Source organism: Cajanus cajan, chromosome 8 (assembly GCF_000230855.2).
Source record: "Cajanus cajan strain Asha chromosome 8, NIPB_CcT2T_4, whole genome shotgun sequence".
Taxonomy (NCBI): Eukaryota; Viridiplantae; Streptophyta; class Magnoliopsida; order Fabales; family Fabaceae; genus Cajanus; species Cajanus cajan.
In genome coordinates this window covers 51,501,035-51,513,968 of record NC_138524.1, presented here as the reverse complement: position 1 = coordinate 51,513,968, position 12,934 = coordinate 51,501,035, and the positions used below count along the sequence as shown (strand labels likewise).

The following is a 12,934-nucleotide window of genomic DNA, read 5'->3' as shown; positions in this document are numbered from 1 at the left end:
TATCTACTTATTCAAACTTTAAGTATAATTTGTATATTTTATCATAATATTTATATACATAATTTTTTAAAAATTTTAGTTATATAATAAACTTTTAATTTGTGTATTACACAAACTAAAATAGTAACAATTCCTAAAAATGTTATCATGCAAAATAGTCATTCACATTTATAGATTGATTTTATAAAAAAAAATTATGAAACATATTAAGAAAATAATATATATATATATATATATATATATATATATAAAATATTGTACTAGTATTTTAGCATATGCAACATAGATGTTAAATGTTTATCATATATAACTAAATTTAAAATGATTTATGTATATAATTAAATACTATTTGAATATATAAATTTATTTAAATTTTTTAAAGTTTACAATACATTTTTAGTCTCTATAGTTTAAAATAGACATTTTAAGTATTCTTATATATATATATATTAATTATTTTAGACCTTATAGATTTTGATAGACCATTTTATTTCATATACTTAAATTTTTAAATCCTTTTACAATCTCTATCATTGATTTACTTTTTTTACTCTCAATTGTGACGCTTATTGACAAGTCATCAAAATATGACAAAGTCACTAGTAAAAAAATTGAGCAATAGTTGTATCAATAATGAACATCTCAGGTGAGGCTAGAAAAGAGGAACAAAATATCTAGAAACCTATTTTACGATAACTCTTGAAAAGATAAATTTGATGTCAAAATCACAAAGTTGAAAACTCTACCATGTCAAGATAAAAGAGACAACAATATATAAAAAAAATAAAATTAAACAACAACCCAATAAGAATTTAAAAAGGTAAATTAGTAAATATAGTGATAGAAAATATCTATGTTATACTATAAAGATTAAAAAAGGTAAGTATAAGAAATTAAAATATCTATTTTAAACTTTCAAGATTAAAAGATAAAGTAAGTGAAATTATAAGGATAAATTGTATTTCAATCAAATATGAATAAATAGATAGTTTTAATATATATATATATATATATATATATATATATATATATATAAAGAAATAGAAGATTTAAACGATATCCATATAACTTTTATCAATTACTAGAGGGGTTGAGGCACGAAGTGCCTCGAACAATTGAATAATGGGTTACATTTTTTCATATATATATTTTTCATTCTATCCCTTATCCATAAAAAATTATTGTTTAACCGAATAGACAAAAAAGTAAAAAAAAATAAAATGGAGACCAAAGTAGTAGTTATTTAAAAATGTATTCTCTTTATTAATAGTTATAGATTGATCATTTAATAACTTTATATTAAATGTGAATTTTATTAATCTAACTATTGAATTATAATTCCATATCACCTTGCATGTGTATATCAAATTTTGTTAAATTTGAACAATAATTTGAAGATAATCAAAATGTGGATATTTTAGTATATTTTGAAATGTATATATTATGTCAATTTTATTTTTATAAAATTAATGTATCAAATCATTTTGAATTAATATAAATTTTTGTATATATAATGAAGAACTTTCAATCCAGTGATAAATTTTAAAAAATTTACATTATATTGGTCTAATTTGAACCATCCTCTCTATATATACAAATAAATATTAGAAATTCTAGAAGATATGAGATTTTTTTTTATATATTAAAGAATATAAAGGTTCACTAAAAAGTGAAAACCAAAAGAATGGTTACTAAAATGTATTCCTTTTATAATAAGTATAAATATAAATTTTAAAATGAAAAAATATAATGGTCCAAAATATATAGACACACCAAAGTGATTACTAAAAGGAATATTCTCTTTATAGATTAGTATAAATTATATTATAAATTTATAAAAGAATTTATTTTATTGTTTTAAAAACATTAAAATATAATTTTTAAATAATTATAATAAATAAAAATTGAATTAAATACGAAAATAAAAAACTCTTAAAGATCCTCAATACTCACCTAAAGTAATTATTTATATTTTATATCATTAATTTAAATAAATATTTAAAAATAGAAGAAAAATAAAAATTTATTAAAATAAGATAAAAAGAAGATGACTTAGGGAAAATATAATAAGAAATATTTTAATCTGAATTTAAGAATAATTTAACTGTTGCGTTGGCCCCACTCTTCTCCCTGAAATGCTTAACTCACTCTCCCACGAAAGAGAAGAGAAGAAGATAGTTTTGTTTTCGTGTATATAAAATCCGATAGGTAATTTCACTCAGACCCCTCTCTCTCTCTACAATCAGGTTCTCTCTCTTTCTCTCTCTACTTTTTCTCTCTCATTTTCTTCCTTTTCTTATTTTCTCCCCTCTTCTCCTCCGTTTTCCCACGCTTTCTCTGCCTTCCTCCCTCGTTTTGATCCTTTCTGTTTTCGATGCAGCCGTGATTTTGTTTATAGGAGGATCTGATGTACTCGCTCGTGGATCTCAACTATATTCACGATCATGATGGCCCTTGAAAATTCAGGTTCGCTTTTTGATTCTTCCAATTGCCTTTTTTTAATTTAATTCGGTTTTCATTTTGATGCATGCAATTTTATTTCTTTTTGGTTTAATTTGGTTTTAGCTTCTGCTTTCATCGTGTGCGATTTTTCTTTCTTTCTTTCCCTCGTGTGTCTGGCTTTTGATTGTGTGATTTTTTTTTTTTTGTGGAGAGTACTGTGTCATTGTCTGTTTGCTTTTCGGTGGTTCAAAGTTCAATTTTTGTTTGATCGGTGGCTCTGTGAGGTTGGGAGTAATGTGAGTGAGAATTGGGTATGGATTGAGCGGTTTTTACTTGTTTTGGGTCTTAATTTACTGGTTGAACTGCAAGGGGAAGGGTGGATTTTGTCTTCATTTGGAAGTGGGTAGCGTGTGAGAGGGTGTAGCGGTTTGAGTTTGATGGATGTTGTGGAGCTGACATGTGAAAAGTTTGGACTTTAGAGTTAAAGGCACAGTTTTCCGGAGTGAACACCGGCGTGATACCAGCATGGGGAGTAGAATTTTGGAATTTAGTTCATCAAAAGATTATAAATCTTGTTTGGTCAAGGTAATGTATGTTCTTGGATGATAATTTGTTCGATTATAATTAGTTGGCAGTCCAATATTGGTTAATGTGCATTATTTTACGGTCACCTTAGATACCCGCGTATGGACAAGACTTTCTCCAAGTGGTCATTTGGTTATTGATTGTGCATTTTAAGTATTTGAATAAATTGTTTGTCGGTTGTCATCTCTCATATACATAGTTTCAATTTTGTTCACTCACTCTTTTTGGGACAGCTGGATATGTCTGTGAAAATATTTTTTTAGATGCAAGATCTTTTCTACAGTTTCCAGATTCGATCTTGGGCCCATCTTTCCGTTTTCAACATGTGTGTTATTTTGTTTCTTTTGTGTGGCTATTTTTTGATTTTGGAGAGTACTGTGTCATTGTCTGTTTGCTTTGTGGTGGTTCAAAGTTCAATTTTGGTTTGATTGGTGGTTTTGTGTGGTTGGGAGTAAAGCGAGTGAGAATTGGGTTTGGATTGAGCGGTTTTTACTTGTTTTGGGTCTTAATTTACTGGTTGAACTGCAAGGAAGGGTGGATTTTTCCTTTATGTGACTGAGGTGTTGCTATTCAGAAGGTTAGGACTTAGGGCCTTAGGAGTGAAGATGGGAAGTGGGTAACGTGTGAGAGGGTGTAGCAGTTTGAGTTTGATGGATGTTGTGTAGCTGACATGTGAAAAGTTTGGACTTTGAGTTAAAGGCACGGGTTTTCGGAGTGAACATCGGCGAGATACCAGCATGGGGAGTAGAATTTTGGAACTTAGTTCATCAAAAGATTATAAATCTAGTTTGGTTAAGGTAATGTATGTGCTTGGATGATAATTTGTTTGAGTATAAATAGTTGGCAGTCAGTATTGGTTAATGTGCATTATTTTATATCACCCTCATATAGGAGAGTATGAACAAGACTTTTTCCGTGTGAAGTGATCCTTTGATTATTGATTGTGCATTTTTAAGTATTTGCATAAAATGATATGTTGGTTGTCATCTGTCATATACAGTGTCAATTTTATCCACTCACTCCTTTTGGGAAAACTGGATATCTTTGTGCAAATATATTTTTTAGACGTTAAATTTTTTCTAGATTTTCCTGATTCTTGCTTGGGCTCATCTTTCTGTTTTCATCGTGTTCGTTTTTTTTCCTTTCTTTTGTGTGCCTAGTTTTTGATTGTGCAAATATATCTGTTTACTTTGCTGTGTCAAAGTTCAACTTTGGTTTGATTGGTGGTTTTGTGTGGTTGGGAGAAATGTGAGTCAGAATTGGTTTGGATCGAGTGGTTTTTACATGTTTTGGGTCTTAATTTACTGTTTGAACTGCTAGGAAGGGTGGATTTTGCCTTTATCTGACTGAGGTGTTGAGATTCGGAATATTAGGACTTAGGGCCATAGGAGTTAAGATTGGAAGTGGGTAGAGTGTGAGAGGGTGTAGCGGTTTGAGTTTGATGGATGATGTGGAGCTGACATGTGAAAAGTTTGGACTTTTGTGTTAAAGGTGTGGTTTTCTGGAGTGAAAACCGGCGACGAGATTCCAGTGTGGGGTGTACAATTTTGGAACTTCAATAATAAAATTATAAATCTTGTTTGGTTAAGGTAATGTATGTGTTTGGGTGATAATTTTTTTGAGTATAAATAGTTGGCAGTCCAGTACTCGTTAATGTGCATTATTTTACATCACCCTCATATAGGAGAGTACGAACAAGACTTTTTCCATGCGAAGTGATCCTTTGATTATTGATTGTACTTTTTAAGTTTTGCATATATGATTTGTTGGTTGTCATCTCTCGTATGCTTAGTTTCAATTTTTTCCACTCACTCCTTTTAGGAAAGTTGATTATCTTTGTGCAAATAGTTTTTTTAGATGTAAGATTTTTTCTAGATTTTCAAGATTCATGCTTGGGCCTATCTTTCTGTTTTCATCATGTGCTTTTTTTCCCTTTCTTTTCTGTGCCTAGTTTTTGCTTATGGAGATTTTTGTTGTGGAGAATACTGTGTCATTGTCTGATTTTGGTTTGATTTGTGGTTGGGAGAAATGTGAGTGAGAAATGGGTTTGGATTGAGCGGTTTTTATTTACTTTGGGTCTTAATTTACTAGTTGAACTGCAAGGAGGGGAGGATTTTTAACCATTATGTGACTCAGGTGTTGAGATCCAGAATGTTAGGACTTATGGCCGTAGGAGTGAAGAAGGGAAGTGGAGTGGGTAGCGTGTGAGAGGGTGTAGCGGTTTGAGTTTGATGAATGTTGTGTATCTGACATGTGAAAAGTTTGGACTTTAGGGTTAAAGGCACAGGTTTCCGGAGTGAACACCGGCGAAATACCGGCTTGGGGAGTAGAATTTTGGAACTTAGTTCACTAGTAAAATTATAAATCTTGTTTGGTTAAGGTAATGTATGTTCTTGCATGATAATTTTTTTAGTATAATTTGTTGGCATTCCAGTATTGGTAAATGTGCATTAATTTATGTCAACCTCAGATAGCAGAGTATGAAGAAGACTTTTTCTGTCATGAGTTATCTTTTGATAATTTATTATGTATTTTAAGTAGTTGAAAACTAAATGATTTGTTGCTTGTCATATCTCATATACATAGTTTCAGTCAGTTATCCACTCACTCCTTTTGGGAAAGCTTGATATCTTTGTGCAAATTCTTTTTTAGATGTAAGATTTTTTCTAGATTTTCCACTTTTGTGCTTGGGCCCATCTTTCTGTTTTCATCGTGTTTTTTTTTTCTTTTTTTTTGTGCCTAGTTTTTGATTGTGGAAATTTTTGTTGTGGAGAGTACTGTATTATTGTCTGTTTTCTTTGCCGTGGTTCAAAGTTCAACTTCGGTCTGATTGGTGGTTTTGCGTGGTTGGGAGTAATGTGAGTGAGAAATGGATTTGGATTGAGTGGTTTTTACATGCTTTGGGTCTTAATTTACTGGTTGAAATGCAAGTAGGGGTGGATTTTGCCTTTATGTGACTGAGGTGTTGAGATTCAGAATGTTAGGACTTAGGGCCATATAGGAGTGAAGATTGGAAGTGGGTAGCGTGTGAGAGGGTGTAGCGGTTTGAGTTTGATGGATGTTGTGTAGCTGACATGTGAAAAGTTTGGACTTTAGAGTTAAAGGCATGGGTTTCCGGAGTGAACACTGTCGAGATACCTGCTTGGGGAGTAGAATTTTGGAACTTAGTTCATAAGTATAATTATAAACCTTGTTTGTTTAAGGTAATGTATGTTCTTGCATGATAATTTGTTGAGTATAATTAGTTGGCATTCCAGTATTGGTAAATATGCATTAACTAGTATTTTAGCATGTGCAATACACATGCTAAATATCTATTATACATAACTAAAATTTATAATAAATTATATATACAAATAAATATTATGTTTGAATATATAAATCATATTTAAAATTTATATTTTAGATTTCATATAAATAATTTATATTGTATTGCAATGTTAATTTTATTTATTGATAATTTATTTTAAAAATATTAAATTTTAATTCATAAATAATTATGATAAATAAAAACCGAATTAAATAAGAAATCAAAAAATCCTCTCGTTGAGGAAAAATCACAAAAATGGTCTCACGCAAGATAGAGGTTCATGTTTAATATACAAGAGTTGATAATTATGGTAAATAAAAATCGAATTAGATAAAAATATGATTTGTTGGTTGTCGTCTCTCGAATACTTAGATTCAATTTGGTCCACTCACTCTTTTGGGAAAGCTGGATATCTTTGTGCAAATAGTTTTTTTAGATGTAAGATTTTTTCTAGAATTTTCAGATTCATGCTTGTGCCCATGGTGATCCTTTTTCTTTCTTTTTATGCAGAAAATATGCAAATAAACTGTGAGGCATCTTTAAAATGCCTCCAGGGCAAGGGTTTCCCTTGCAATTTTCAGTGTAATGGGAGTTCTACAGAAGGCTTCGCAGAGCTTAAAAGTGAGCCTGGTACTCATTCAGCTGGGGATGTTACTGAACCTAACTGCCATTTAGGCAGTGAGTTTCTTGAGCCTCCCAATGAATTTCACAGCAAGCCTACTTATCACCAAAATTACCGCACCTGGGCACCCTGCCATTTTAACTCTCACAAGGTGCAGCAATGCCAAATGAATGCTTTTGAGAGCCATTTTTATCCTTATCCTGTTGAGAACCAGCTTCAGTATCTCCCAATTAATATGGTTGCTCAGGGTTACCCTCGCGAGCAATATCAAGAATTTCAGCATTTTGTGGTGATAGACTTTGAGGCTACCTGTGACAAGGATAAAGTTCCCTACCCCCAAGAAATAATTGAGTTTCCATCTGTTATAGTGAGTAGCATCACTGGTCAGCTGGAAGCATGTTTTCAAACATACGTGAGGCCCACCTGCAATCAGCTTCTGAGTGATTTCTGCAAGGATCTGACTGGTATCCAGCAAATTCAGGTGTGTTAAGACAAATTCTTAAACTTATAAGAATGAACTTATGCAAAAATAGCAGTACAAACCATTATGTGCATTTTTTGGTGATTTTTAACTTTTCATCTTGTCCTTATTATTGAAGTAACAATTATATTGCTGTGTGCTTGTAAAATATCTTGTTTCTATGATATTTGTAGATGGTAACTCCCTTAGCAAAGTGAAAAAAACTGTTATAGCAACTCATACTCGTCTTGTTGACCATAATTTCTGCTTGGAGTGGTAGTAAAACAGCAAGATTTTCATGGTGTACAAATTAGTTGTTGGTTTGGGTTGAATTAGAAAAAGGTTTGAGGTTAAACTACATCTAATCAACCCACTGGCAACTATTTATCCAATGTACAATATTAATTTTTACTTATTAATTACAAGAGAAATCATTTCCTAGATTAGAGCTAACCAAAAATAATTACCTGAGTAATGACAGCTAAACTAACAGTACTCATTATAGATGTGCTTTTAATCTAACATTTAATTCTAACGTTCTACCTCTGAGTTGGAGCATATATCTCATTCTACAAATAAAGTCAACTATAGGCCCTCAGCCCACAAGATTTAGTAAATATACAAGTTAACTGATTTTTTGAGTTGACAGAACCAATAGCGAACTCACTTGAAAGAACCTTTTCTTTTCTAACAAAATGTTCAATGCAGATTGGTGTGCACAAATCAATTGTTTTGCTTTAACTTCTCCCAATTTGAGCTATTGACAATTAGATTAAGTTAGCTTCAATGAAAACACACTACACTATGGTTGGTTTTCTATTAGATGATAAAACTATCTATCCAGCATCAAAATAGCCAATTATTTGAGCATTGCCTTTGTTTTTCATAAAGTAACCTTTTATCTAGTGCTCTCTTGATGTATCTTAGAATGCAAACAACAGTTTTCCAACAATTATCACAAGGAATATTCAGAAATTGGCTTACCACATTCAGAGCAAAAGTATTGCCCCTATTTAATGTAGGTAGTTGAGTTTACTGATAAAACATCTATATCTAGTAGGGTATGTGAGTGGCAATACCGGGTAGGATTTTGACAATGGGATCCATCAGGTACATGGTGTACAATCCAACTTATTGTTCCCTCTAGTATGTCTAAAAGCATATTTTGTTCTGAGTGATGGCAACATGAGCCCCAAAAGTATTTGAGGTGATTTTTGAGCAAAATTGATAGCAAATGCTGATTAAGGTTCTAGATTTTGTCTTGATCTTTGTGTATCATAAACAATGTTGTCTATATAAACAACCAAAATGACAAGATAAGAATGGTCAAAAAATATAGAAAGATCAGCTCATGTTTAATTATGCCGAATTGCTATATGGTAGAACTAAACCTTCCTCAGTGAGCATTGGGAGATGATTTTAGTGCATATATAGAGGGAGCAGTCTAGTTGGCTTATTAAAGTCAGGTGTTATGTGCCCAGCAATACTCTGGTTATTGCATATGATATGGACCTCTTTGTAATATTTACCATGTAATAAGGCATCCTTAATGCCTAACTTCAAGAAGTTGCCATTGATGAATATTAAACAGCAGCCATTGTAACTTGGAAGAGATGAAAGGAAACAACTTTGGCCATAGGACATAGGAGAATTAGTCTCACTATATTTGAGCCCGAATATCTTTGCATATCTTATCATCATTAGATCAGATTTCAGGTGGCCAACTTTTCCTACTTTGACCCATCAACAAAACCCAACAATTTGCCAAGAAATAAGGGGAACAGTTGCCAATTACCACTAGTGCGTCAATCTGTAAGAAAGCTTAGATGGGATTTACCAGGAGTTTTGGGTCTGGACACAAACGCATAATTGGGAAGGAGATATACAATGATAATTGAATTGAGAGGCATGGAGGGGATTAGAGTTTAGAGCTTACGTGATACCTTTGTGTTATGCTACGGGCAATTCCAATGAAGGGGGTAAAGTAGGACAGAATTTGATGGAGCAAGTGATGAAAAGAAAGGACCTGGAGGGTCTTGGTGTAGTGTTTTTATTTGTGCGTGCACCATGGGTGACTCCTAATATCATAGAATTAAAAGGTTTTAGGTAAACTGTCTCTCTAATCAGTTGATTAAGAGAACTATTTATACTATGTTAGTATTAATTGTTATATGCATCATTATTTAGATTAGAGCAAATCATCACTAATTAGTATTTACTTAAAGAGTTAATGACAACTGATATTACTCATTGTTCACGTGCATGATTTAATTCTAAAAATAGTTATTCTATGTGCTTTATTAGCAACGAGGAGTCATTTCCTAGATTGAGTGAACCAATGCCTATTAATTAAAAAATTAATGACAGAAAATGCTACTTGTTATATATGTACTTAAACCTAACATTTTAAATTGTAATTTCGGTCTCTCTATTTTTATCAATCTACAATTTTAGTTTCTTTATTTTTAAAAATACGGAATTTTGGTCTTATAATCAATTTGATGTTTGTTAACCATTAAAATTTGACGTTTTTCAGTGACTTGTCACCACTTAAATAATATGATATTTAATGACGTGACATAGGAATGAAACTTTAAAAATAACAAAATATTGCCGTTTGTATTTATTTTAATGAGTAATTGATATTTATTTTATTAATAAATCTTATTTTGTATTTTTTTAAAAGTTTTTTATTTCTAAATGTTATGTTACTAATGTCATATCACTTAAGTATGTGTAACCATTAAAACTTGACAATCAATGGATTGCCAATTTGATAGGAGAACCAAAATTTTGTATTTTTAAAATTAGAGGAAGTAAATGTCTTTATTATAAAATTGGGGGATTGACAAAAATAGAGATGTCACAAGTGCAATTTAGCCTTAATTTTAACAATTTGAATTCTGGATCTTTCACAGTGGATTTGATTCTGATAAATTAATCCAAGCCTGGGCTATATTTCCTCTACTGTAGGCATGATATATGCCATTCGGTACAGAACAAGGATATTGGAAAGAAATTCATATTTAATGGGTCCATAAATGAAGGAATAAAAAGTGATAAAAGAATATCTATAGTTGGTTCTCTTGATCCCCTCTTATTTGCTAGGTTTTGTTATGTATGGACATATAATGCTGGTTTTGCTTCTTACACAGTGTTGCATCCCTGCATCTTCAATGTCAGCTGTGTGCATGTTTGTGTCTTTACTGTCTGATTGGATGATTAATAGTATCTATTTTTGAGGTTTATCTAATAAATTCATGTGGGTAAACAAAGAAGCTCTATTTAGGATGGCAGAATATATTTTTATATCCTCAAATACCCTTTTTAGACACACAAGTTGTGTGACTTATGTCTCAAAGTGACATTGAATGATATAAATGCTCGATGCCTTGTAAAATTTATATACCTTTTCCCTCTAACCTATCTGTTGGTCCTCGACTTTTACATTCACTCGCCTATTCATTCTTGCTGCAAGTGATTGCTAATCAGATTTCTTACTGTATGCTTCAGGTGGACAGAGGTGTTACGTTGAGTGAGGCTCTACTTAGGCATGACAAATGGCTCGAGAAGAAGGGGATAAAGAATTCCAACTTTGCTGTTGTTACATGGTCTAACTGGGATTGTCGGGTGATGCTTGAATCTGAGTGCCGATTCAAGAAAATACGGAAGCCTCCTTATTTTGACCGGTAAATGCTGCAGCATAGAAATGATGACATGATGTATATGTATGTATATCAGGATTTAGTTTCATCTGATCTGACATTTGTTTACTTTCTTAACTTGTGTTAGCTGGATCAACTTGAGGGTTCCTTTCCGTGAGGTATTTGGTGCTATGAGGTGCAATCTAAAGGAAGCTGTTGAGATAGCTGGCTTGGTCTGGCAGGGTCGCGCACATTGTGGCCTTGATGATGCGAAAAATACTGCTCGGCTGTTGGCGCTGCTCATGCACCGAGGTTTTAAATTTTCCATTACCAGTACCATGTGGCAGGGAGTTGATCGACCTCTGATGTGGAAGCAGTCTCCTGAACAGCCAATCGTTTTCCCTCATTGCCCATACAAAGCAAAGGATATGAGTACCCCTATGGTTCAGTATCACCCTTTCTGTTACTGTGGGGTGAAAAGTAGCAGGGGCATGGTGAGGAAGCCAGGTCCCAAGCAAGGAAGCCTTTTCTTTGGATGTGGAAACTGGACTGCAACTAGGGGTGCTCGCTGCCATTACTTTGAATGGGCTTCTAACTGAATGCACCTTTTGATCTACTGTGATCAAAAAGATCAAATCCTAAGTTTTCTTATATGTTTATGTAAAAAAAAAATGAATGAAAAAAAAGAGAAAGGAAGTGGTTTATGAATGTAGTGGTGTTGTCTCGTCTCTAGTGGAAGCATGTATTCCTGCCCTGGTGAGGTGAGGTTTCTGCTTCTTCTTCTTCTTCATGAAGTGTAGAGAAAATTAGTTGCCTCAATTGCTATTGCTAAATATGAAAAGTAGTCTTTGTGTTGACTAAGAGAGAGGGAGCTTCAACCTGTAAAGTTGACTTGTTGACTGGAGAACCATTGGGGAATGTGAGAAAATGGGTAGTTAGGATTGATGCTTTAACATGCCAAGGCATGCTAAGTTATCTTTTTAAATAATCCGTGAAATAGGACTTGTTGTTTCCTTGCTCTAAATGGGAATCGCTATAGTTTCCTCTTGCTGCATCTCACTCATCATTAACTTCTTTCTCCACATGCACCCATTCTGTATAGTTTGTTTACCTTAAAAAAAAAAACCTTAAAGGTGTGTTTGGTTTCAGAATTTTTTTTCTTCATTTTTTAGTTTTAAAATTTAGAAAACATGTTAGATTTGACTATTTTCAATAAAATTTCATGAAACGTTTTTGTTATATAAAATTTACTATCAAAATTACTATCTCTATATATGAATTAGAATAATATTTTATTTTGTAAATATTTCATTCTTTCCACTTTATCTTATATTTATTCTTATTTGAATACATTTTTTCTTATAATAGTGGATTTCACTGTGAAAATGTGTAAATGTCCCTTATATTTTTTTAATATATATATTTATTTAATACTACTTATTTTAAAATATATCAACCAAAATTTAATCACACTAAGTATTAATCATATTTAATAAATAATGTTTAATTAAAATTATTAAATAATATAAACATATTTAATTAAAATTTTATAGAACAATTATATATAATAAATCTTAATATATATATATATATATATATATATATATATATATATAATCACCAAACAAAATTTTTGCAAACAAAAATAAAATTATAAGAATGATTCATTGAATTATGTGTGTGGCTGCAATCTTAGAAGTAATTTTGTAAATTTTTTTAATATTTATTATATGTCATCGTGTTTTAAAAATGTAGAAAGTAATAAAAATGATATTTATTAATTTTTAATTTTGGACCTCTTTTGAAAATATTTTTAAAGAAAATATTTTTTAAAACTAAAAGTAAACATTCTCGTGCTTCATTTCTATTTT

At 31.6% G+C, this 12,934-nt stretch overlaps 1 protein-coding gene across 1 annotated transcript; it reads left to right on the top strand.

The window, feature by feature from the left end:
• The first annotated feature begins 2,146 nt into the window (after nucleotides 1-2,146).
• LOC109816786 (uncharacterized) lies at nucleotides 2,147-12,117 on the top strand. Its single transcript, XM_020381905.3, has 5 exons — nucleotides 2,147-2,246; nucleotides 2,381-2,466; nucleotides 6,848-7,440; nucleotides 10,933-11,108; nucleotides 11,212-12,117. The coding sequence occupies exons 2-5, from the start codon at nucleotides 2,445-2,447 to the stop codon at nucleotides 11,660-11,662; spliced, it is 1,242 nt and encodes a 413-aa protein (XP_020237494.1). The 5' UTR covers nucleotides 2,147-2,246; nucleotides 2,381-2,444; the 3' UTR covers nucleotides 11,663-12,117.
• Nucleotides 12,118-12,934: the final 817 nt, after the last annotated feature.